Source organism: Geotrypetes seraphini, chromosome 6 (assembly GCF_902459505.1).
Source record: "Geotrypetes seraphini chromosome 6, aGeoSer1.1, whole genome shotgun sequence".
In the NCBI taxonomy this organism is placed as follows: domain Eukaryota; kingdom Metazoa; phylum Chordata; class Amphibia; order Gymnophiona; family Dermophiidae; genus Geotrypetes; species Geotrypetes seraphini.
Window position 1 is genome coordinate 142,970,450 of NC_047089.1, and position 24,751 is coordinate 142,995,200.

Sequence of the window (24,751 nt, forward strand, 5' to 3'; positions counted from 1 at the left end):
CTAATGGCCCCCACTAACCCAACCGGTTGTTTAGTGAATTCTTCCCCCACTTTACTTCCCTCAGGTTCTCACCCATACCCTGACACATCCAGTCAGCATAAATCCCAGCTGACCAATCAAACTTGCAACAAGAAAAAAAAAACGTTTTTTTTTTTTCTCTGCTTAATTCAAGCAGTGCAGGCACTGTCAGCACAAGTCCTTCAAAGGGTTTTCCCTTAACAAACCCCCTGTCCTCCAAAGCAGTACAAACCCCAGCCCCAGTAGGGAAATAAGCCTCACATTCTCCAGCCCTGCCACTTAGCTGATTTCCATAAGGACTTCTTCAGGCAGACTGGAACTTTCACTGAACTCCATAGGTTCTACCCCGGGTAGCTGGTTGTCCAAAGGGTCTGTGTCAGGCTCCTGCATTTCCCAGTCCCCAGCCTCTGGGGTGCCTTCAGGAGGGGAGATCCTTCCCTGAGCTGGTTCAGGACAGACTGCCCTTCTCCCTCTCAAAGCAGCCTCAAAAGTACTCAAGGGAAACTGCCCTGCCCTTTGAGGGGGAGGAGTTTTCTGCTTACTTTTCCTAGCTGACTTTGGGAGCCTAATCATTCCCTGCAGCTGATACCCACCAGAGGGAGAGAGGTTCCTCAGTGGCTGTTGTGTGCTATTCTGAAGCTCCTCCTCTCCTCCCTGGAAATCAATCACCTCAGTATCTACGGGAAGACTAGGTTTTTCCTTAGGCTTGGTCACAATCCTATCCCCGTGGTTTGCCCTCTGTATCCAAGGGCCAGGTTTCACTAAGACCTGCCCTGGCAAAAGCTGCGTTTTAGGGATAGGATTGTGACAATATTCACAATGGAATTAAACGTCACAGCCTGGCTTTTCTACACTAGCTCTTAGAAGCAGCCAACATTGATACTGTATATGCATCTCTATGCTGCAGGAAGGACTTCAGCAAAGGAAACTGTAACAACCCTTTCTTGCAAACTGAACACTATGAAAATGAGAATCTTATTAATGATTCTGTGGTTCAAAGTTTTGCTTTGAATCAAAATCTGCCAGTAGTGAAATTTCCTACTCTTTCAAGCGCAGGCCATAGTTACTAAAATCCCTACAGTCTCATCAAGCCATTGAAAGGAGTCGTCTCCCTGCGAAAGCATTACTTTTGCATCTCTGCTCTAACTATGCCCTTGGATATCCTGGTAGCAGTTTAAAGTAGCCTGAGCACCTGACGCTTTGGTCAGACGATGGACAGATTTGGGAGATGTCTCTACTAGTATTCCATTGCTGGCTAATAGTCATCAATTACAATTTTTTATTTTACCTGTTATCTCGAATACTGGGTAAAACAAATGCCAAACTATTACAAGTATCTTCCCTCTCATAGGAAGTCAGAGTTCCAGCACATGTTCAATACTCTTAATCAGACAGCATATGGTGCAATCATCATACGATGCTTTTCAGCTATCTTCTTGAGTTTCTGCAATGTCTGTGGACATGAGGAGGCTTGCATTGCTAAAGATAGCGGATATGAATGCTAACTTCCAGGATCACTTAGCAAATATTCCCTACCTTGGAGATGAACTTTTTGGAGACACTTTTGAAAATGCAACTAAAAATCTTTCAGAGCATGAAAGTCTTTCAATTCACTACTGAGACCTAAACCTAAATCCTTTGTCTCCAAATCTTTTAAACCATCTTTATATCAGAGACATTATGTACCAATGTCTACTCTTTCCAGGCCGCAGCAGAAGAAACAGCGTCCACAGTGTCCTCAAAAGCCTCAGACCTCTGCTACTCCTAAGTCAAATTAGCCTTTTTTGACCATTTATTAGAGAGCATATCTGCAATCCATGTGACTCAGCCTCTTCCTCTTCACATTGGAGGTCGTCTTCAACATTACCATCATCGTTGGCAGCTAATCACCTCCGATCTCTGGGTTCTCAATATCATTCGAGAAGGTTGTTTTCTTGACATTCCTCCAGTTCACCCTCCAAGAGAATTTCCTTCTAACAATCTTCAGTCCTCTCTTCTTCTCCAGGAAGCTGAATCTCTGCTCATTCTCAATGCCATCGAGAAGGTTCCTTGAGACCAACAGAACATGGGGTTTTATTCTCGATATTTCCTCATCCCGAAGAAGACGGGAGGTCTTCATCCGATATTGAATCTCAGAGCTCTCAACAAATTTTTTGTCAAGGAAAAGTTTTGGATGCTATCTCAAGCATCGTTGTATTCTCTGCTGGAACACAACGATTGGTTATGCTCTCTGGATCTCAAGGAGGCTTACACTCACATTCCCATTCACCCAGCCTCTCGCAAGTGTCTCAGATTTTGATTGGGAGATCATTATTACCAATACAAGGTTCTACCTTTCAGTCTCGCTTCATCCCCCAGAGTGATGGTGGCAGCAGCTTTGCGATCTCATGGCCTTCTTCCCCTATCTGGACGATTGGTTTATCAAAGATCCTTTATCTCAAGGTGTTATTGTATTACAAAAATTGAATCAGGTCATTCTCATTCATACAATCAAGTGGCTATGTACTACGTGAACAAGCAGGGAGGAACAGGATCTCTTCTCCTTTGCCAAGAAGCTCAAAAAATTTGGAATTGAGCAATTCTTCACAACATTTTTCTAAAAGCTGTTTACATTCAAGGGGAGAAAAATACACTGGTGGACAAACTAAGCTGCATCCTTCAGCCTCACGAATGGACGTTGAACTCAGCAGCTCTCCATCAGATTTTTTCTCAGTGGGGACTTTTTTGCGTTTCCCCACAACAAGCTGCCCTAGTTCTGTTCCAGATTGTACTCTCCTCATCGTCTGGAGGCAGATGCTTTTCTCCTGGACTGGACAAACAAGTTCCTCTATGCATTCTCTCCATTTCCACTTATTCACAGGATGCTTGTCAAACTCAATCAGCAATCTGCCACTATGATTCTGATAGCTCCTTGGTTGCCCTTCTACTTCAACTCAACATCAGGGAGCCATTTCTTCTGCCAATATTTCCATCTCTTCTTACACAGAGTCAAGGTTCTCTTCTTCATCCCACCTGCGGTCAACCTGACAGTTTGGTATCTTTCGGGGTGACTTCATCTGATTTTTACTTTTCTCAACCTGTCAGGAACATTTTGAATGCTTCCAGAAAACCAGCACAAGACAATGTTATATTCAAAATTGGACTTGGTTTTCTACTTGGTGCAATCTTCATCATTAGAAGCCACAATCTACCTCCTTGTCTTTGATTTTGGATTATCTTTTCCATTTATCCCAGTCTGGCCTCAAATCCACCTCTAAAATATACTTAGTAGATAAGGACAGGTTGTTCACCCTCTCCAAGGTAGGGAGAATGAGAGGGCACTCTCTAAAATTGAAAGGGGATAGATTCTGTATGAATGTAAGGAAGTTCTTCACTCAGAGAGTGGTAGAAAACTGGAACGCTCTTCTGGAGTCTGTCGTAGGGGAAAACACCCTCCAGGGATTCAAGACAAAGTTAGACAAGTTCCTGCTGAACTAGAACGTACGCAGGTAGGGCTATTCTCAGGGCACTGTTTTTTGACCAAGGACCGCCGCGTGAGTGGACTGCTGGGCACGATGGACCACTGGTCTGACCCAACAGCGGCAATTCTTATGTTCTTATGTAAAATATTAGAATCCATCTCAGTGCAATTGCCGCTTTTCATCATCCATTAGATGGAAAACCTCTCTCTGCTCACCCTGTGGTTTCCAAATTTATGAAAGGACTATTCAATCTCAAACCATCTCCAGTAGTCTGGGATCTTAATGTTGTACTTGCACAACTGATAAAGCCTCCATGTCAATCAATGTCTATGGCTCATCTTAAGTACCTCACTTGGAAAGTAGTTTTCCTCATTTCTCTCACCTTTGCTCGCAGAGTCAGTGAGCTTCAGGCCTTGGTAGCGGATCCACCATTTACAATATTCCATCATGATAAAGTGATATTGCACACCCATCCAAAGTTTTTACCCAAAGTTGTTAAGGAATTTAATTTCAATCAATCAATTGTTCATCCAGTATTTTTTTCCCAAGCCTCATTTTGATCCTGGAGAAACAGCTCTTCATATCCTTGACTGCAAATGAGCATTGGCCTACTATTTGCAAAGGACTAAATCGCATAGATCTTCTCCACAGCTTTTTGTCTCCTTTAATCCAAACAAGTTGGGGCATCTGATTTCCAAGAGGACAATTTCCAACTGGTTGGCTGCTTGCAACTCGTTTTGTTATGCTCAGGATGGGCTGCAACTGGAGGTCGAGTCACAGGCCATAAGGTTCGAGCTATGGCAGCTTCAGTAGCTTTTCTATGTTCTACTCCTATGGATGAAATATGCAAAGCTGCTACTTGGTCCACGGTTCATACCTTCACTTCTCATTATTGTCTGAAATCCTATTCCAGATGGGATGGCCATTTCTGCCAAGCAGTATTACAAAATTTATTTTCTTAATGGCCAACTCTCCCACCATCCCTTTTTTGGTTACCTTAGAGGTCACCCACATGTGAGAATATGCTGCCTGCTTGTCCTGGGATAAAGCACAGTTACTTACTGTTACAGATGTTATCCAGGAACAGCAGGCAGATAGTCTCACAACCCACCCACCTCCGCTGATTGGCTTCTTAGCTGGCTATCTGAACTGAGGAACGCATGTGCCTACGTCAGGCAGGATGGCGCATGCGCGGTGCAGTCAGTCGCAAACTTTCTAAAGTTCTTAAAGTGCAAGAGCACTTTAGCAGCTGTCCGTGGATGACGTCACCCATATGTGAGAATATCTGCCTGCTGTCCCTGGATAACACCTGTTACGGTAAGTAACTGTGCTTTATATTTGCTTGAACACTTAGCACATTTTATTGAGAGTTCCTGCTGTTGCTATGTGTCACTTAATTAGCATCAAAACACCATAAAAAATGGGAATTCTTTTTTTGCTATAGGGATGTACACTTAAAATATGACTAAATTGAGAAACATGTTATATTATATGATGCTTTAGAAATTATTGTAAAGTAAGTTTTTTAAATGCTTTTCACATCGTTTTTCCTTACTGGTTATATTTTTTTTTACATAAAATGAAGGTCAGAATGACTAATGGACTCTTATACAGCTATTATGGAAGACTAATCTTAATTTTTTATATTTGTTTTAGATCAGCAAAGAAAATACAAAGATTCCTGGAATGCTGATTATTGATACTCCTGGCCACGAGTCATTCAGGTAAGTAATTTTTCTTGTAAACCTTAGAAATTAGATATGAACAGTGTTCTGTAATGTAATATAGTGCTATAATTTTCATGGATATATTTGTGCATATATGCTTTATGACCAGGAATAAGAGGTCTTCTGGTGATTTGTTCATTGGGAAGTTAGGGGTACTCCCAAGTATTGAGACTCAATCAGCATAATTGGTGTCCTTGTAAGTTCATGTCGAGGACACTTCCTCCATCTGCTTGTAAGCTCATGTCATGACTTATAAATGCCATGAGCAATCACAACTGTAGAGCATCTAGGCCACACACATTAAGAAATGCAGGAAATTCCTATTGATCCTAATTACCTGCTCTAGTAACACAGCTGTTGACAGCAGCACAAACAGCATCTACGATGACATGGACAGCAGACTTCCATTTAGTAGCAGGCATGCTCTAATGCAAACAAGTCAGCCTTAGAAGATAGTCAGCTTCACTGACCCTTGGCGCAACACCTCTTCACAGAGGATTGCATTGTTAAAGCACTGCAGTTTTCAGCATGAAGCCTGAAACATGACTCTGCATGCATGGCATATAGACCAAGTCATTAGATGCACACAACACTGAACTGTGGTTACTACTACAATGTTTGTGCCTGACAGCATTATCCATGAACTGCTTTTCACATTACTGATATTCTAGCAATCCATGCAGCTTACCTTTTGGGTCTGCAGTCATGACCCCAATCACTTCTATTCTGCAGAGGATGTTAGGATGTCTAGCAATTTTCACTGCTACTTATAGGACCACGGACTTAGATTACAGGCTGGCATAGCAAGGAGATCAGACAGCTCCTGATTGATAAGGCCTGACTTTAGTACAGGAAGAGGCAGTCGGAGCATACGAGTGATTTCCTTCACTTGCCGGCTCTCCGGCTGCCCTCTCCTGCCTCTCCAGTTGCCCTCTCCTGCCTCCCCTTCGCGGTCGGAAAATACCGCGAATGACCGGGACTGCGAATTCGCGGGGGAGTACTGTATTCAGTGTTTGGGACCTGACCATCATCTAGACTCGTGTACTCACTGTGCTACCCTTCAATCTTGAGCCCGCAAGCGTCATCGAGTTCAGGTGGAGAAACTCTTTGGCGGTATGGATCCCCTTGGCCCGGTCTCGAACTCGACCTCGCATCCAGTCAAGCTTACGGGTGTTCCGCCTTCTGCCTCCACCTCAGCCTCTTTTTTGATCAAGCCTGCCTCGTTCGACGGGACCTCGTCCTCGAGTAAATATGCTAAGTCTCCTGACGAGACGCTTGCCTCGTTGCCTTCCTCAGGTCAGGTGCCAGCAGTGGTTATCAAGCTGCCTAAGAAGCATGTCTCCAAGTCGAAGAGTCGTTCTTCCTCTTCTTCCTCGGAGACTGTTGCTGTCTTGGAGTCACGTTTGGAGGCTCTGATCCAGACCATTTTGGATTGTCAGTTGGGCAATATCCTTGCCAAACATACTCCTGCCTCGACTCTGCTTCCTGCAGTCTAGCCTAAGCACTCAGCAGTAACACCTGGAGTCGAGTCCTTGGCTGGGCCTCGAGCTGAATCTCCTCACTCTATACAAGGAGTCGAGTCCTTGGGAGAGCTTCGAGAGGATTCCACATTTATATGCAAGGAGTCAATTCTTTGCGAGCATCTCGTCTGGAGCATAAGCATGCTATTCAAGAAGTGGGTCCTTGTTGGTGCCTCGAGATGCCTCGACATCAGGAGCTCAATCTCTGTGGGATCTCGATCTCCAGCCCTCGTTCCTCGCATAAGGCATTGCCCTTCCTGAGGCATAGGGCAAAGACTCCTCGACTTTCTTCTCAGCGAGACCTGCCTGGTTCAAGGCACAGATCTCCACATCATTCGAGGCATCCATCGAGGCACAGATCCTCTTCTTGAGACATGCCTCGGCTCTCTACACCTAGAGGCTATTCAAGGTTTTCTACTCTGAGGTTGAGGACACTACCTCCATCTGCTTCTCATGCGAGGGATTCTTCTCCCAGTGAGTCATCTATACCTGCATATTCAGGTCTCAGGTGTGAGTACTCCAGGGAAGCTTCACCCTCATTCTCTGCTCTTCGAGGCGCTTCGAGGTCACCTTCCCCTTGAGGTCAGCCTACCTTGGAACAGATATCCTTTTCTTCTTTCCTACATCAAATGAGTAAGGAACTCAATATTAATTTGGACGCTGATTCCAAATACACTACTGAATATTTAGAAGAAATGGGTATGCCTTGACCTTCTGCGGAGTCTTTTAAAATGCCCATTAATAGACTTCTTTCTCAAACTTTCAAGAGGAACCTTGAAACACCTTATTCCATTCCTGCTTTACCAAGCAAGCTAGAAGCCTTTTACAGAATGGTCCACTGCAAGGGCTTCGAGAAATCTGTTATCCCATCAATCCCTTCTCGTGGAGTCCTCTCTGAAAAGGAACAACTTTTCCAAGGTTTATGCCACTGTCCCCACTGGAAGAGAGAGCAGGACCATGGACAAGTTTGGTTGCCGTTTGTATCAGAATTCTCTGATGGCAAGTAGATTTGAATTACAATTTTATCTTCATTTCTTATTTCAAGCATTTGGTTGACATACTGCCTGCATATTTCAAATATGTTCCTCAACACAGTCTTGCAGGTTTTCAGAATACTGTTACCACTCAGAATCAATTCCGCATGCATCTCCTTCAATCTTCCTATGATGCATTTGACCTTTCTTCGAGGGTCACTGCCTTCTCAGTGGCCATGCGCTGGCTTGCCTGGCTTTGCACTGTTGACATAAACATAGAAACATAGAAATTGACAGCAGATAAGGGCCACGGCCCTTCCAGTCTGCCCACCCTAATGACCCTCCCCACCTTTACTTTGCGAATAGATCCCAAGTGTCGATCCCATTTGGCCTTAAAATCAGGCACGCTGCTGGCCTCAATCACCTGAAGTGGAAGACCATTCCAGCGATCAACCACCCTTTCGGTGAAAAAGAATTTCCTGGTGTCACCACGCAGTTTCCCGCCCCTAATCTTCAGGATTGCCTCACCAACATTCCTTGTCAAGGCAATGACTTGTTTGACTCCATCAAGGAGGCCACTAAGAAGTTATCTGAACATGAGAAGTCATTTGCTTCCATCATCCGTCCTAAACCTAAACCTTTGCCTTCCACCTCTAAGGGCTTCAGGCCTCTACCATCTTACCAGCGGCGTTTCCCACAGAGGGCAGCCCCTTATACCAGAGCACTTCCTAAGAAACAACCACAGCATCAACAACAGAGGCAGCAGAAACCTCAGACTCCTGCTGCTCCCAAGGCCTCTCAACCTTTTTGATCATCTAGTACAGAGCATAACCTTCATCGTTCTGCCTCTGTCCTCTCCCCTTCCCATTGGAGGTCATCTCCATCATTTCTACCATTGCTGGGAGATGATTACATCAGACCTCTGGGTGCTGTCTATTCTCAAGGAAGGATACTCTCTTCATTTCCTCCAGATTCCACCAGATCTTCCTCCAAGAGAATATCCTTTCAATCCATCCCAGATCACCCTGCTTCTTCAGGAAGCTCAAGCGCTGCTTCGTCTCCATGCAATCGAGGAAGTTCCCTTGGAACAGTAGAGCAGGGAGTTTTACTCCCGATACTTCTTGGTTCCGAAGAAGACGGGCGATCTCGCCCCATCTTGGATCTCAGAGCACTCAAAAAATTTTTAGTGAAAGAAAAATTCTGCATGTTGTCTCTGGCATCCTTATATCCCCTTCTAGATCAGAACGATTGGTTATGTACTCTAGATCTCAAAGAGGCTTACACTCACATTCCCATTCATCCAGCCTCTTGTCAGTTCCTCAGATTTCAGGTGGGAAATCTGCATTTCCAATACAGAGTGCTACCCTTCGGCCTGGCTTCCTCCTCAAGAGTATTCACCAAGTGCCTGGTGGCAGTAGCAGCAGTTCTGCGGAGCCATGGTCTACAGATGTTCCGGTGTCTGGATGACTGGCTTATCAAAGCTTCATCATCTCAGGGGGTTATTGTAGGGAACCAACAGACTATTTGGGTCCTTCAAAATTTGGGGTTCGAGGTCAACTTCTCCAAGTCCCAGCTACAACCCTCTCAAACGTTGCAGTTCATTGGAGCTGTCCTGGACACTATCCAACTCAGAGCATTCCTTCCTCAGCAACGTCAGGATGCTCTCCTTCGTCTCTGTCACAAAATGTCTTCACTGCCGACAATTTCAGCAAGACACATTGATGGTTCTACTAGGTCATATGGCATCTACTGTTCACGTGATACCTTTTGCCAGACTTCACCTCAGATTTCCTCAGTGGACTCTGGCATCCCAGTGGGCGCAGGCTTGCAACCCACTCTCTCAACACATCAAAGTGACTCCGTTGAGACAGTCTCTCCGCTGGTGGATGCTCTCTTCCAATCTCTTCAGGGGTTTACCGTTTCAAACACCCCCTCATCAGAAGGTCCTCACGACAGATGCCTCGACCTACGCTTGAGGGCTCATCTCGATGGTCTCCGTACTCAAGGCCTTTGGTCCAGTATGAATCATCAGTGTCGCATCAATCTGTTGGAACTCGGAGTGATCATCAATGCTCTCAAAGCTTGTCAGCATCTTCTTCACGACTGGGTAGTCCTTATTCGAACAGACAACTAAGTCGTCATGTATTATGTCAACAAACAGGGAGGAACTGGATCTCTCCCTCTTTGCCAGGAAGCTCTGAAGGTTTGGAATTGGGCAATCCTTCACAACACCTTCCTGAAAGCTGTCTACATTCAAGGAGAGAAAAACTGGTGGACAAATTGAGTCATCTTCTGCAGCCTCACGAATGGACACTCAATTCCTCACCTCTCCATCACATTTTTTCTCAGTGGGGAACTCCTTAGATAGATCTCTTTGCATCTCCCCACAACAACAAACTGCCTCAGTTTTGCTCCAGGATATACTCTCCTCACTACCTCGAGGCAGATGCTTTCTTTCTGGAATGGACAATATTTCTCTATGCGTTCCCTCCATTCCCTCTGATTCTCAAGATTCTTGTCAAACTCAAACAGGAGCATGCCACCATGATTCTGATAGCTCCTCAGTGGCCCAGGCAACCTTGGTACTCCCTTCTACTTCAACTCAGCACTAGGGAGCCTCTGCTTCTACCAGTATTTCCCTCTCTGCTTACACAGAGTCAAAGGTCTCTGCTTCATCCCAACCTGCAGTCTCTACACCTAACAGCTTTCAGTGCAACACTAGAGAAAGAGAAATAGAAACAGTGCTTCACACTTAGTAAAACAAAAAGAAAGCAGTGTAAATTTACTGTAAAACTGAATTTTCTGTTCATGAAATGAAATACAAATATGTTTTTTTTCTACCTTTGTTGTCTGGCCATTTTATTCATGTTTATTCCCAGTTTCCAGTTTCTGCTTTCTTCTGTCTTTTTTAAAATTTTCTTTCCAGGTCTTCAGTCTATCTGCCACTTCTCTCTCCTTTCCTGTCTTCTTCATTTCCCCTCCTACACATAAATCTCTGCCGTTACAGTTTTCTTATCGGTTTTTCTCCATTTATTTTCCTGCATCTCTGTCTGCTTCTCTTTATAGTTTTCCATCTCTCTCAAGCTATTATTCTCTAGTTTTTTCCTGTTTCCCCTCCCCCCTCCTAAGAACATAAGATTTGCCGCTGCTGGGTCAGACCAATGGTCCATCCTGCCCAGCAGTCCGCTCATGTGGCGGCCCCAAGGTCAAGACCAGTGCTCCAAATGACTCCAGTCTCACCAGTTTAGCATGAACTTGTCCAACTTTGTCTTGAAACCCAGGAGGATATTTTCCCCTGTAACAGACTCCGGAAGAGCGTTCCAATTTTCTACCACTCTCTGGGTGAAGAAGAATTTCCTTACGTTTGTACGGAATCTATCCCCTTTCAACTTTAGAGAGTGTCCTCTCGTTCTCCCTACCTTGGAGAGGGTGAACAGTCTGTCTTTATCTACTAAGTCTATTCCCTTCAGTATTTTGAATGTTTCAATCATGTCCCCTCGCAGTCTCCTCTTTTCAAGGGAGAAGAGGCCCAGTTTCTCTAATCTCTTGCTGTACGGCAACTCCTCCAGGCCCTTAACCATTTTAGTCGCCCTTCTCTGGACCCTTTCGAGTAGTACCGTATCCTGCATTTCTTTCTCTCTCTTTTCACTCTTCTGACTAGTTTCTCCTCTCTTGTCCCCTCCATCCAACATAGCTTCTCCTCTCTCCTCCAACACTTCAACTCTCTGTCCACCACAATCCCAAGATCTCTTCCCATCACCTTACTCCTCTATCATATGCAGCATCCTTCTGTATTCCTCTCTCCCTCCTTCTGTGTCAGCGTGTCCCCCATCTGCCTATTTCTCCAGTGTCCAGAACCCCCTTTGTCGTCTTACTGTCTTCACCCCATGTCCAGCATCTCCCATCTGTCTTCCTATTCACTCCATGTCCGATTTTTCCTTCACCTTACAAACTCCATGTCCAGCATCCTCCCATGTTCCTTTTTTCTTCCTTATCTGATCTAGCATCTCCTTTCTCCCCTTTGCTAAACCAGACAGCCCACCATCTTCCCCCATCCCATTCCAGTACTTCCTCCCTCTTTCCCTATCTTAAACCAGTATCTCCCTTCTATCACTCTACTCCATTCATGATCCTTCCACCTCCAAGCAGGCATATTCCCTTTCTTTCTATCCCTTATTCAGCATCTCATATCCCCCTCCATTCAGCTTCTTCCCCTTGTCTGCCTACTCCCCCTTCACCATTTCCAGCATATCCCCTCTGTCTTCATACTCCACTCTTGTGTATCCAGCATTTTCCATGTTACTCTGCTCCCTGCAAGGTTCAGCCTCTGTCTTTGTGTCCCTATTCTTCCCACTCTCACCTAGTTATAATAACTGTCCTCTCTAAAACTGTTTGGCTGGCTGACCCTGATCCATATCCCTTTGGCTAGCAGGCCCTGATCCACTCTTCCTGGTTGCCATCAGTCCTGCCTTCGGCCCTGGTCCTGCTAAACTGGGCATCAATAACAAAGAAGCCACTAGAACTTCCCTGTTGCTTGCATTGCTATTTCCTGCTGGCCTCAATCCCGCCCCTCCAAAACAGGAAGTTACTTCAAAGAGGGCAGAATCAAGACTGGCAGAGCCTATAGTGATGTGGGCAAGATGGAAGGCCCTATGGCAGGGGTGGCCAACCTTTTGGCTTCCTTGGGCCGCAATGGTCAAAAAAAATGTTTCTGGGCCCACGCAAATGCTGCAGCAAGACAGAGGAGGGAGCCGGTAAGACGGTAAACACCTGGGGGAGCAGAGAAAAACACTGCATCGCCCTCGACCAGGGCCACACAAAATACTTCACGGGGCCACAGGGGTGTGGCTTCTGTCTTAGTTATTGTCATCCAGTTTAGTGGGACTAGAGCCGAAGGCAGGGCTGATGTAATGTAATGTAATGTAATTTATTTCTTATATACCGCTACATCCGTTAGGTTCTAAGCGGTTACAGAAAATATACATTAAATTATAAGTAAGGAAGGTACTTAGAAAAATTCCCTCACTGTCCCGAAGGCTCACAATCTAACTAAAGTACCTAAAGAGTAATAGAGAAGTACAAAGTACAGATTAAATTAAATTAAACTTTCTAACAAGATTGTATTGAATTAAGTATTTTGGAATGCAGAAGAGAGAAGAGAAAGATATAGATGCATATGGAGGAACTGTTGAACAAGGAATTTTGGAGAGATTTAAATAGTAGAAGTAGAACAAGACAAAAAAACAACTGGCAAAAACAATGAATAAGATTAAAAATAATTAAATAAACTAGAAAAAATAAAAAATAAGAAACATTGACTTCAGTCTAAAGATTCAGCTTCAATTTCAAGTCTCCTTCTCTGTGATGGTTTTCTTTATAAAATCTTTACGACTCACTGCCCTTACTCCAGTTGCTACCCCGAACGACTGCTCCAAGATGACTGCCATAGACGAGGCATGCGTTGACTGTCAGTGTTCCTCTTCTGCACAAAAACCACCCGGTACCAATTTTGGTGCTGCAAGATCTATGGCAAACAGGGAACTTCTGCATTGCTGCTGTTGTGATCCCCAAAGCACTCGGACTGTGCGGCCCCGGTGTGAAACTCTGAAGAAAAAGCTGGGTCGATAGATGTTGTGATATTAGTGCAGTAGTCCTCAGACTCAGGATGAGCAAGCGCCGAACAGGTCTCTGTTGCCGATGCCATGAGCGCAGGAAATAGGCGGATGCGGCGATGAGGACTGCAACGACCACGGGGCGCCGAGGCCGGTGAGTTACCCGATTTAGCAAGATCAGCCAAGCACATCCGGATAGTGGGCTTCGTGAGAGGCTCCTCTCAGCACCCCCTTCTGTAGGCCATCGACCGCAGCACCGCATCTGCATAACTTTCGCCTTAGGAGTCTGGCTTAAATGCTGCCTCCGGCCGCTTGCCTGAGATCTGTCATCTCTCCCCCTGCACCCAAACAGGGGCAAACTGCAGCACGCAGCCTCCGGTAAACTGGAGTAAAGGATCCAGGTCGTGTCCATCACAACTCCAACCAAAAACAAGGTTTCAGATCGATCCTTCCCAGCCGGCACCACAAAGTCCAATGAACCACAAGTAAAGGGCCTTCCAACTGCCGAGATGGAACCAACGGTCAACCACAAAAACAGTGAATATTTTGAAAAATAAATATTTAATAAAGGAAAAGAAAGTCAGAAAAAAAGAAACTAAGATCAAAGATAAAAGCAAAAACTAGAGATCAGTAATAAAAAATTAAAAAAGACAAAATAAAAGAAAGAATAAAAAGTAGTTGTAAGGAGATGGGACAGTAGATGACTTAGCTGATGGCAGCTGAATGCGCTGTCTGGACCACGAGGCCCTCTAGAGCTGTGGGGTCCAGAGCAGCTTCCCTGTCTCTCCCCGCCCCCCTACCCACAAAAGTCTGCACTCCCTGTGGCTCTGCCCACTTGCTCCTTTAGCGCCCCCTTCTCTCTCGGCCAAGCGCCTACGGGTGACCAGGGATGAAGACTTGTGGTCTGAGAACTGTATAGATCTAGATGAGGACCTGGACCTTTAGGGAGACCTCCAGTATCTTCTCGAGGGAATGGCCGCTGGTGGAGGGGCCTCAGTTTTTCCGGCTACCAGTGAGGAGGCGTCCGTAGTGTGCATTTTTCAGAGGGATGAGCTCCCAGATCTGATTCAGTGTTACGTTTTGAGGAGGCACCACCTGAGAACCCGTGTGTGGGGGACCCTCTTTTTAAGGGAATCCACTCTGTGTCCTCTTTTCCTATGCATCAGGATATTCGGGATATTGTCCTTGTGTAGTGGAATACGCCGGAGGCGCCGTTTCAGTTTGCGTGCTCCATGGCTCATTTGTATCCCATCCTGGAAGGGGATATGGCTACCTTGAAGTTGCCAGTGGTGGACGCGGTGGTCTTAGCTATTGCTAAGCAGCATACAGTGCCAGTAGAGGACTTACGGGACTCTGAGGAGCATAGGTTGGAGACCATTCTTAAGCAGAATTTTGATTTATCCCAGGACAAGCAGGCAGGTATTCTCACTAATGGGTGACGTGATCCAACGGAGCCCCGATACGGACGCCTCACAAGCAGACTTGCTTGAAGAAACTCGAAGTTTTGAGTCGCCCGCACCGCACATGCATGAGTGCCTTCCCGCCCAGCACAGGGCGCGTCTCCTCAGTTCTTACGTTTCCACGGAGCCGAGAAGTCCGTCTTCAACTCTCTGCGTGAAGTGGTTTTCACTTGTGCCTTCTTTAGTCCGCGGTTTTGGGTTCTTTTTCTCAGAATCGCTGATTTTCATCGTGTTTAAAAAAAAAAAAAATTCTTCCGTCCGTTCGACCGGGCAGGCCACGTGGCCACAGCCCCGCGGCTTCGATCTTGCGGTGGAGCTTTTTCAGCCTATGTACCGGCCTGCAACCGGTTTTAAAAAGTGTTCCAAGTGCCAGCGCGTGATTTCCTTGACGGACCCTCATCGATGCTGTTTTTGGTGTCTCGGGCCTCAACATCTACCGAAATCGTGCCGGCTTTGCTCAACACTTAAGTCCCGGGCTTTCAAGCGTCGTTGTATCCTGTTGGAGCAGCTTTTCAGCATGGAGTCCTCAATGGATCTTTCGTCCTCGAAGGGTGCTTCGTCCTCGACATCGCCCGAGGCTCCCCAGGCTTCCACATCTTCTGCTCCAAGCTTCATCAAACCTGCTTCGTTTGTACCGGTTATGTCTTCGACGCCTGCTGCAGTGCCTTCCTCTGTCTCTTCAGGTCAGGTAGCACAGCAGCCCATTCCCCCGGTGGTGCTTAAAGTGCCCAAGGCTTCTAAGTCCAAGCACTCTCACACTGCCTTGAGGGAGATCAAAGCCCGTGCAGGTAGTCCCATTGGAGATGCGGATCCATCCTTGCTGGCTTCGTTCCAGACCTTGTTAGAGAAGCAATTCATCCAGCTCTTTACTATCATGGGGCTGAAGCTTCTTTCACAAATCCAGCCTGGGCATGCGGAGGTCTCCCGCGAGGTCGAGCCGCCTCCTGTGCCTCAGTCGTACGCACACTCTCTACAGGGAGCAGAGTCTCTGCGAGTGTCTGGTCTGGCATCTCGTCATGTATCGCAAGGAGCAGAGTCTTTGCCCATGCCTCCATTGGAACCCGTACACTCGATGCAAGGAGCAGAGTCTTTGTGAGTGCCTCGAGGTTCTTCCACTCAGCCTACTCTGCTTCATTCCACAACCTCCAGCCCTATCCATTCTCTGGGGGCTTCGGCGGGGACCCGCTCGCCTTGGTTATCAAGGCCTGCTTCGAGGCACAGCTTGCATCATTGATCAAGGCATTCTTCGAAGCATTCCTCCAGACATGCCTCACCTCATCGGAAGCTGCCTTTTCTTCAATATTCCCCACCATCTGCTTCGACCCTTCCGCTTCCGGACCTCAAAGACCCGGTGGGTTCTTTTTCTCCATCCAGGTCTCCTTCTTCAGTGGAGCATGCTGCCTTGACATCCTCGAGTCCCTCTCAAGGCCAAGCTTTAGCAGATCAGCTGTCTTTTTCATCTTTCCTACGTCAGATGGCTGCTGATTTGGATATTCAACTTGACACTGGATCTAAATTTTCCAAGGAGTATCCCGAGACCATGCATCTCCCTCAACCTTCCTCTTCACAAGCTTTTGGATCAAACCTTTATCCGCTGTCTGGAAACTCCTTATTCCATTCCGGCGGTTCCAGGCAAATTGGATTTCAGATACAGAACTGTTCATCACAAGGGGTTTGACATTGCTCAGTTATCTCACCAATCCCTTCTGGTTGAATCGTCTTTAAAAAGATCTCACCCTTCTCAGGTCTATGCCACTGTTCCTCCGGGCAGGGAGGGCAAGACGATGGACAGATTTGGTCGTCGCATCTTCCAAAACTTTATGATGACCTCCAGAGTCCTCAATTATAATTTTCATTTCATCACCTATTTTGAGTTTTTTCTCCCCATCCTTCAGAAGTTCATGCCTTATTTGGATTCTTGTGCGCAGTTTGAGTACCAAGTTCTTGCATCCTTGTCTCAACTTCGGCTGCAGCTTCTTCAGTCCTCCTGTGATGCTTTTGAGCTGTCTGCTCGAGCTACTGCTTGCTCGGTGGCCATGCAGCGTCTGGCATGGCTCCGTACCATCGACATGGACCCTAACCTGCAGGACCAGCTGGCTAATGTCCCCTGTGTTGGCAATGACCTCTTTGAGTCCATTGAGGCAGCCACCAAGAAGCTTTCGGACCACGAGAAGTCTTTTCAATCCATTCTTCGTCCAAAGCCGAAGTCAGCTGCTCCTCACCCTTCATGCCCTCCTCTGATTTACCAGCGGCGTTTTCCACCAAAACAGGCTCCTGCCATCCGTCAGCCTGTCAAGAGGCAACATCCTCAGAAGCAGCAGAAGCCTCAGACATCTGCTGTACCCAAGGCTCCTCAGCCTTTTTGACTGTCTGATCCAAAGCATAACCTCAGTTGTTCTGCCTTTTTCCGCCTATCGGAGGTCGTCTCCATCATTTTTACCACCGATGGACAACTATTACCACTGACCTCTGGGTCCTTTCCATTGTCAGGGAGGGATACTCTCTTCAGTTCCATCAAGTTCCTCCGGAACATCCTCCAAGAGAGTATCCTTCCAACTCGACCCAGACCGCCCTTCTTCAGGAAGCTCAAGCTTTGCTTCAGCTCCGAGCTATCGAGCCAGTTCCTTTGGCTCAACAGAACAAGGGTTTTTACTCCCGGTATTCCTTGTTCCAAAGAAGACGGGCGATCTGCGTCCTATTTTGGATCTCAGGATGCTCAACAAATTTCTGGTCAGAGAAAAGTTTCGCATGTTGACCCTAGCATCCCTGTATCCCCTCCTCGAGCAGAACGACTGGTTATGCTCTCTGGATCTCAAGGAGGCCTACACACATATTCCCATCCATCCGGCCTCCCGTCCATTCCTCAGATTTCGGGTGGGAAATCTTCATTCTCAAGACTCTTGTCAAGCTCAAGAATGATCATGCCACCATGATTCTGATAGCACCTCGATGGCCCAGACAACCTTGGTACTTTCTTCTACTTCAACTCAGCAGCAGGGAGCCATATCTTTTACCAGTTTTTCTGTCTCTGCTTACACAGAGTCAAGGATCTCTACTTCATCCCAATCTGCAGTCTCTACACCTGACAGCTTGGTACCTCTCAAAATAACTCCTCTTCAGTTTTCTCAACTTGTTCGAGACATTTTAGAGACTTCCAGAAAGCCTGCCATTAGACCATGCCACCATCAAAAATTGACTAGATTTTCTACGTGGTGCATCTCTCATAACAAGGAGCCTTGTCTTCCGTCTTGGATTATCTTTTGCACTTATATACCTCTGGCCTGAAGTCTACATCCATTCGAGTCCATCTCAGTGCAATTGCGGCTTTCCATAAGCCTGTCGAAGGGAAACCCCTTTCTGTTCATCCAGTTGTTTCCAAATTTATGAATGGACTTTTCAATGTCAAACCTCCTCTCAAACCGCCTCCAGTGGTTTGGGATCTCAATGTTGTTCTTTCTCAACTGATGAAGCCTCCTTTTGAGCCAATGTCTACGGCTCATCTGAAATATCTCACTTGGAAAGTGGTGTTTCTCATTGCTCTCACATCTGCTCGAAGAGTCAGTGAGCTGCAAGCTTTAATTGCTGATCCACCTTTCACAGTTTTCAATCATGACAAGGTAGTCCTCTGTACTCATCCTAAATTCTTACCTAAAGTGGTTTCAGAATCTCATCTCAATCAATCCTTTGTACTTCCAGTGTATTTTCCAAGGCTTCATTCTCATCCTGGAGAATCAGCTCCTCATACTCTGGACTATAAGCGTGCTTTGGCCTTCTACTTAGAACGCAGCAAACCACACAGATCTGCTCCTCAACTTTTTGTCTCCTTTGATCCAAACAAGTTGGGACATCCAATTTCTAAGCGTGCCATCTCCAACTGGATGGCTGCTTGTATCTCTTTCTGCTATGCCCAGGCTTGACTGCATCTACAGAGTCGAGTCACAGCCCACAAAGTCAGAGCCATGGTGGCTTCAGTAGCTTTCCTCAGATCCACTCCTATTGAAAAAATTTGCAAAGCTGCCACCTGGCCTTCGGTTCATACTTTCACTTCTCATTGTTGTCTGGATGTTTTCTCCAGACGGGATGGCTATTTTGGCCAGAGAGTATTACAAAATTTATTCTCCTAAGTTGCCAACACTCCCACCATCCCATTCTAGTTAGCTTAGAGGTCACCCACTTGTGAGACTAGGCTGCCTGCTTGTCCTGGGATAAAGCACATTTACGTACCGTAACAGGTGTTATCCAGGGACAGCAGGCAGCTATTCTCACAACCCACCCACCTCCCCTGGTTGGCTTCTCTGCTAGCTATCTGAACTGAGGAGACGCGCCATGTGCTGGGCGGGAAGGGACTCGCACATGCCCGGTGCGGCAGACTCAAAACTTCTGAAGTTTTCTACAAGCAAGTCTGCTTGCGAGGCTGTCTGCATCCGGGCTCCGTGGATGACGTCACCCACATGTGAGATTACCTGCCTGCTAGCCCTGGATAACACCTGTTACGATAAGTAACTGTGCTTTATAGCTGAACAATAATATTACAACCTGCCAGATGAATTCAGTTTCCTAGTTAGGGGGAGTTGGGTCATTAGTTTTACAAACTGAAATTAGGACTTTATGGTGGTGATGAGAAAAGATTTCTTAGTATTTTTTACCTTGTGTGAAAAATACTTGTAAGTTTTGTCTGCTCGGTGGTGCAGTAACCTTTTGTTAAAGATTTAAAAGGCATCTAGTAAATTCCTTTTCTCAAAAATATGTTCAAATTTAGAATGCTTTATCCTTTTTGGATCTGAAGACTGGCGAAAGGGGGAATATCAGAAACTATAGAACAGTAGTTATAATATGGTGTTATATTTCCAGATTATTGTTTTGTTTTACCTTTTGAGTCTCTCTACTCTATGGAATTCTCCTCCTCCAAGTTGTGGTCTGAGAAAGATTGAATATATTTTGTTTGTTAATTAATATTTTTAATTAACGTTAGTGATATAATTTCTTTTATACGTTTTCTTTCTGTTTTTCTTGAACAAGAGGATTCTTGTGAAGCAATTGAAATTTAAATAAATTAAAAAAAAGAATGCTTTACCCATCTGTCTTAATACACCAACCTTATATGTTCTGGAAGGGTCTGAAAACTTTATTTGATAAATTTGTAAACTTGGAAAACTAATGGTGTTTAAAGGTTATAATTTTAAACTAATTTTATGTTAGAGACTTTATGTATTAGTGCAATTCTAGTATTTGTAAGATACTTTGGACTTGTATAAGGATTAAGCAGATCAGAAATAACAACTTACCGTATTTTTTGCTCTATAAGACGCACTTTTTCCACCCCAAAAAGGGAGTGGAAATAAGGGTGCGTCTTAAGGAGCGAATATAAAAAAACAACAACAAACAAACCCAAAAATCACCCTGTACCACTTTTTGGCATCCCGGCGGTCCAGTGCGCTTTCCGAGCTCCTGTCTCTTTTTCCCTGCTCTCTTCCGGCAGCATAGGCACATGCTTTTTGCATGCCTGCCTGGTCCCTTCCTGCACTTTGAATGGCTGCCTGTCAGTTCTCGTGGGACAAGAACTGACAGGCAGCCATTTGGAGTGCAGGAAGGGACCAAGCAGGCACGCAAAAAGCTTGCACCCCCCCTTGTGCACCACTGATGTTGCTGGAAGAGAGCAAGGGAACAGAGGCAGGAGTGCAGAAAATGCGCTGGACCACCGGGATGCAAAAAACAGGTTCCGGGGGGCGGGGGGGGGGGCTGCCTGCCTGCCTTTGTCTTTGGGCTGGGTAGCTGGCTTGGGATGGCTGGCTGGCTTGGGGTGGGTTGGCTGGTTGCCTTGGGGCTGGCTGACTGGCTTGGGGTGGGTTGGCTGGTTGCCTTGTGGCTGGCTTGGGGCTGGCTGGCCTGGTTGACTGGGGGATGGCTGGCTTGGGGCTGGCAGGCTTGGGACTGGCTGGCTGGCTGGCTGGCTGGCTTGGGGATGGGTTGGCTGGCTGGGAGCTGGCTGGCTGCCTGCCACTAGATGTGCCTACCATTAGACGTGCCCACCACTAGATGTGCCCTGTACCCTGTCCCAGCCTACTACTAGACCACCAGAGGGGGGGTGGGGACAGGGTACAGTGCACACCATTTGGTTCAGAATTTTTTTTTTCTTTGTTTTTCCTCTACAGGTGGGTGTGTCTTATGGAGCAAAAAAATACGGTAGTTTAGATTAGATTAAAGTAGACTAGGGTCTTCAAATTTGCCAAATTGAAATTAAACAGAACCTTGTCAGTTGCCCTCATGTAATATGGGTTTTATCTAAAAGCATGATACCAATATCTCTAAATTCTAGCATTTTGTTAAAACAGAAAGTGCTAAAATTGATGAATATGCATGATTTTGACTACTTTTTTACATCTTGATTATTTTTACCTCCCTTTTCTCTATTCCTTAGTAATTTGAGAAATCGTGGAAGCTCTCTCTGTGACATTGCCATTCTTGTGGTTGACATCATGCATGGTTTGGAACCACAGACAATTGAATCTATAAATCTGCTAAAGACTAAAAAGTGCCCTTTTATAGTAGCTCTGAATAAGGTATGTTAACTTTGTAGCGGCTATATATACCGTAGTTCATTGCCAAGATTTATATACCTACCAAACCATTTTCTATTTTTCAAGTTAAATCTTCGTTATCAATTTAATGTCACTCTTTTTTAGGACTTACTCATGGATTTTCTTCAGACTTGAAATTCATTTATATATTTAATTTTTTATTAATGTATTTTGAAATAAGTATATATGTTATGTCTACTACTATTGCTTCATAGGTAATATTTCTTACAAATTTATGCCTGCAAGGTAGGTGAAGTTCATTAAATGTAACATTGGACAATACCCTCCTTTTTGCTTTGTAAAGCTGTAGCAAAATGGTGTGGTAACAATGTTAGTCCACTTTTTTTTTTTTAATATAAAAATAAAACAAAAACATTAAAAAACATAAGGTGTATCTTTTTATTGGACTAACTTAATGCATTTCCCACATGCAAAGTGATGCATGTGGGAATGAGAACTATAGCTACTTGATGCAGAGTTCCGCATTAGCAGTCCCTGCCCAGGATCTAGGTGTCATAGTTGAGGATATGTTGAAACTCTTAGCTCAATGTGCGGCAGCTAAGAAAGCAAATAGAATGTTAGAAATTATCAGGAAAGGAATGGAGAACAAAAATGAAAAGGTTATAATGCCCTTGTATCACTCCATAGCAGGGCTGCCCAAGTCCGGTCCTCAAGATCTACTGGCAGGCCAGGTTTTCAAGATATCCACAATGAATATGCATGAGAGAGATATTTGTATACCAAGAAGGCAGTGCAGGCAAATCTCTCTCATGCATATTCATTGTGGATATCCTGAAAACCTGGCCTGTCAGTAGATCTCGAGGACCGGACTTGGGCAGCCTTGCTCTATAGTATGTCCGCACCTCGAATACTGTGTGAAATTCTGGTCACTGTATCTCAAAAAAGATATAGCAAAATTAGAAAAGGTATATAGAAGGGCGACAGAAATGATGAAAGGGATGGGACGACTTCCCTATGATGAAAGGCTAAAGTGGCTAGGACTCTTCAGCTTAAAGAAGAGATGGCTCAGGGATGATATGATAAGAGGTCTATAAAATACTGAGTGGAATAGAAAGGGTAGATGTGAATTGTTTGTTTACTCTTTCCAAAAATACTAGGACTAGGGGGCATGCAATGAAGCTACTAAGTAGTAGATTTAAAATAAACCAGAGAAAATATTTCTTCATACAATGTGTACTTAAACTCTAGAATTTGTTGCTGGAGAATGTGGTGAAATGGCTTGGATAATTTCCTAAAAGAGAAATCCATAGACCATTATTGAGAAGGCTTGGGGAAATCCACAGCTTACTGCTAGCATAAGCAGCATAAGATCTGTTTTACTACTTAGAATCTTGCAAGATAATTGTGACCTGGGTTGGCCACTGCTCGAAACAGGATACTGGGCTTGATGGACCTTTGGTCTGTCCCAGTATTACAATTCTTATGTTCTTCAAATCAGAAATAAGCAAATGTTGATGAATATCAGTATATGTAAAACATGAAAACATTCCAGTGACAGTTTCATAGGAAGAGGGAGAGATGAGAAACAGAGGATATTGGGTGGTTAAGAGACAGAGAGATATGGATGGGTGATGAGGAGGTGACAAATCTGTAATGTGAAAGAAAGCCAAGGTCTTAAGTTCTGTCTGGTGGGTATCAAAATATTTTAGCAAAATTAAATGATAGTGGTGGGCCATTACCTAGTAAGTGAAAAGGCTGGCAAGGCAAACAATTAGATTTACTACTTTGTTGTTGGGGTGGTGATGGTGTTTTTTTTTTTTTTAAAGTGAATGTTTATTGAATTCATGGGAAATGAGCTAGGTTACTTATTTATTAATATTTATATCACAGCCTCAGTGGTTTACATTCAGGTACTCAAGTATTTCTTCCTATCTGTTCCGATGGGTTAACAATCTGACTAATGTACCTGGGGTAGTGGATTGTTAAGTGACTTAGCCAGTGTCAAAAGGAGCAGCACTGGGCTTGAACCTACAACTTCGGGGTGCTGAGGCTGCAGCTATAACCACTAGGCTAGTCCTCTACTTCTAAGTAAAGCAGAGAAACAGGAGTAAAAAATCTCTACAACACCAACAGATGTACCAACAAGATCAAAGAGGTCCAAAGAAGGTGGAATTGACCAATGGTATAAGGGGCAGATTCTGTATTGGATGCCGGACTCAGCAGCCACCTAAGTGTCGGCTGAGAATCACCAATCAGCTGAGCAGCAGTGGCAGTCCTCCCCTGAGAATGTCTGTGGCAACAGAGATTCCCACTCCCTCCTGCCAGCACCCCGAAACCCCCAAGACTCCGTGGCAGGAGGGATGCCCAATCTCTCCTACCGCCACCCACGAACCCCACCCCAGACTGTCAGCAGCAGGAGGCATACCCTGCCGGAACCCCCCCCCCGAAACAACCTCCCCCCAACCATGATAGGCAGGAGGGATGCTTACTCCCTCCTGCCAGCAGGACCCCCAAACCCATGACCCCTCCAAACGTGAATATCCCTGAACTCCCCCAGACCCCAACCTCCCACCCCAGCACTCCCCCCCATACCTTTATGTGGTAAGGCGGCCAGAGGGATGTCTGTTCCCTCCAGCCGAAAGGCCCACCTCTTCATAGAAGGGGCCTTAGACACCTGGGCCAACCGGAATCTTAAGTCTCCTTCCCAATACATTCTGGGATGAACTGTGAGTAGCTTAAGACTCAAATTGGCCAAATACCTAAGGCCACTCCCATGTAAGAGGGGCCTTAGGTGCCTGGGCAAATCAGGGCCTTAGACCCCCCTCCCCGGTGCATACCATGATACACAGAGAAGGGGAAGGCCTGCATTCTGAGTCTGGGGACACTCTTGGCGTAGTGCACGTACCTCAGTGCCATGGTTGTGGAGTGGTTCTTTTCACTGGATTTTATTTGGCTCCTCTGAAAGGCGTATTCCTCACCCACTTATTTGACACATCTGACGAACGCATCAGGGCTTTTTCGGTCTGTTATGCCTGTGGCAAAGCTTCCTGTTCAGGAGTCCTCTCATCTGGCTGTATCAGACATTGATTGCTAGTTGCCGTGCAGGTATTCTAATTTTTCTTTCTCCTGCCACTGTCTTTATTTTGGATCTGACTGCTGCCTTTGCTGAGGCTGGTCTCGGCCGCCCTGAGCGTCCGGATTTGCCTTTGTCTGGTTTCAGGTGTTGACCCTTCATCGTAGATTTTTAAACCTCTTTATTAATCTAATCTAATATTTGTGTGTCGCGCACACCTAAGCAGGCTCTAGGTGACTTGAGGAAGGAAAGGGAAGCAAGGGTAAGGGGGGAGGATGGAGAGGAAGGGGGATAGGGAACAAGGATCCTAGATGTATTAAGTAAAAGGACAGGTGAGTATGACAATCTTAGAATAATTAGTTGTTGA

The 24,751-nt window shown here is 45.5% G+C and overlaps 1 protein-coding gene across 2 annotated transcripts in view; it reads left to right on the forward strand.

The window, feature by feature from the left end:
* EIF5B (eukaryotic translation initiation factor 5B) overlaps window positions 1-24,751 on the forward strand; it is a 372,530-nt gene that overhangs the window by 226,379 nt on the left and 121,400 nt on the right. For both annotated transcript variants that reach the window (XM_033950652.1, XM_033950653.1), the window contains exons 13-14: window positions 5,136-5,203; window positions 21,191-21,332. In XM_033950652.1, the coding sequence (XP_033806543.1) occupies window positions 5,136-5,203; window positions 21,191-21,332 (210 nt within the window). The remainder of the gene's footprint in view (window positions 1-5,135; window positions 5,204-21,190; window positions 21,333-24,751) is intronic.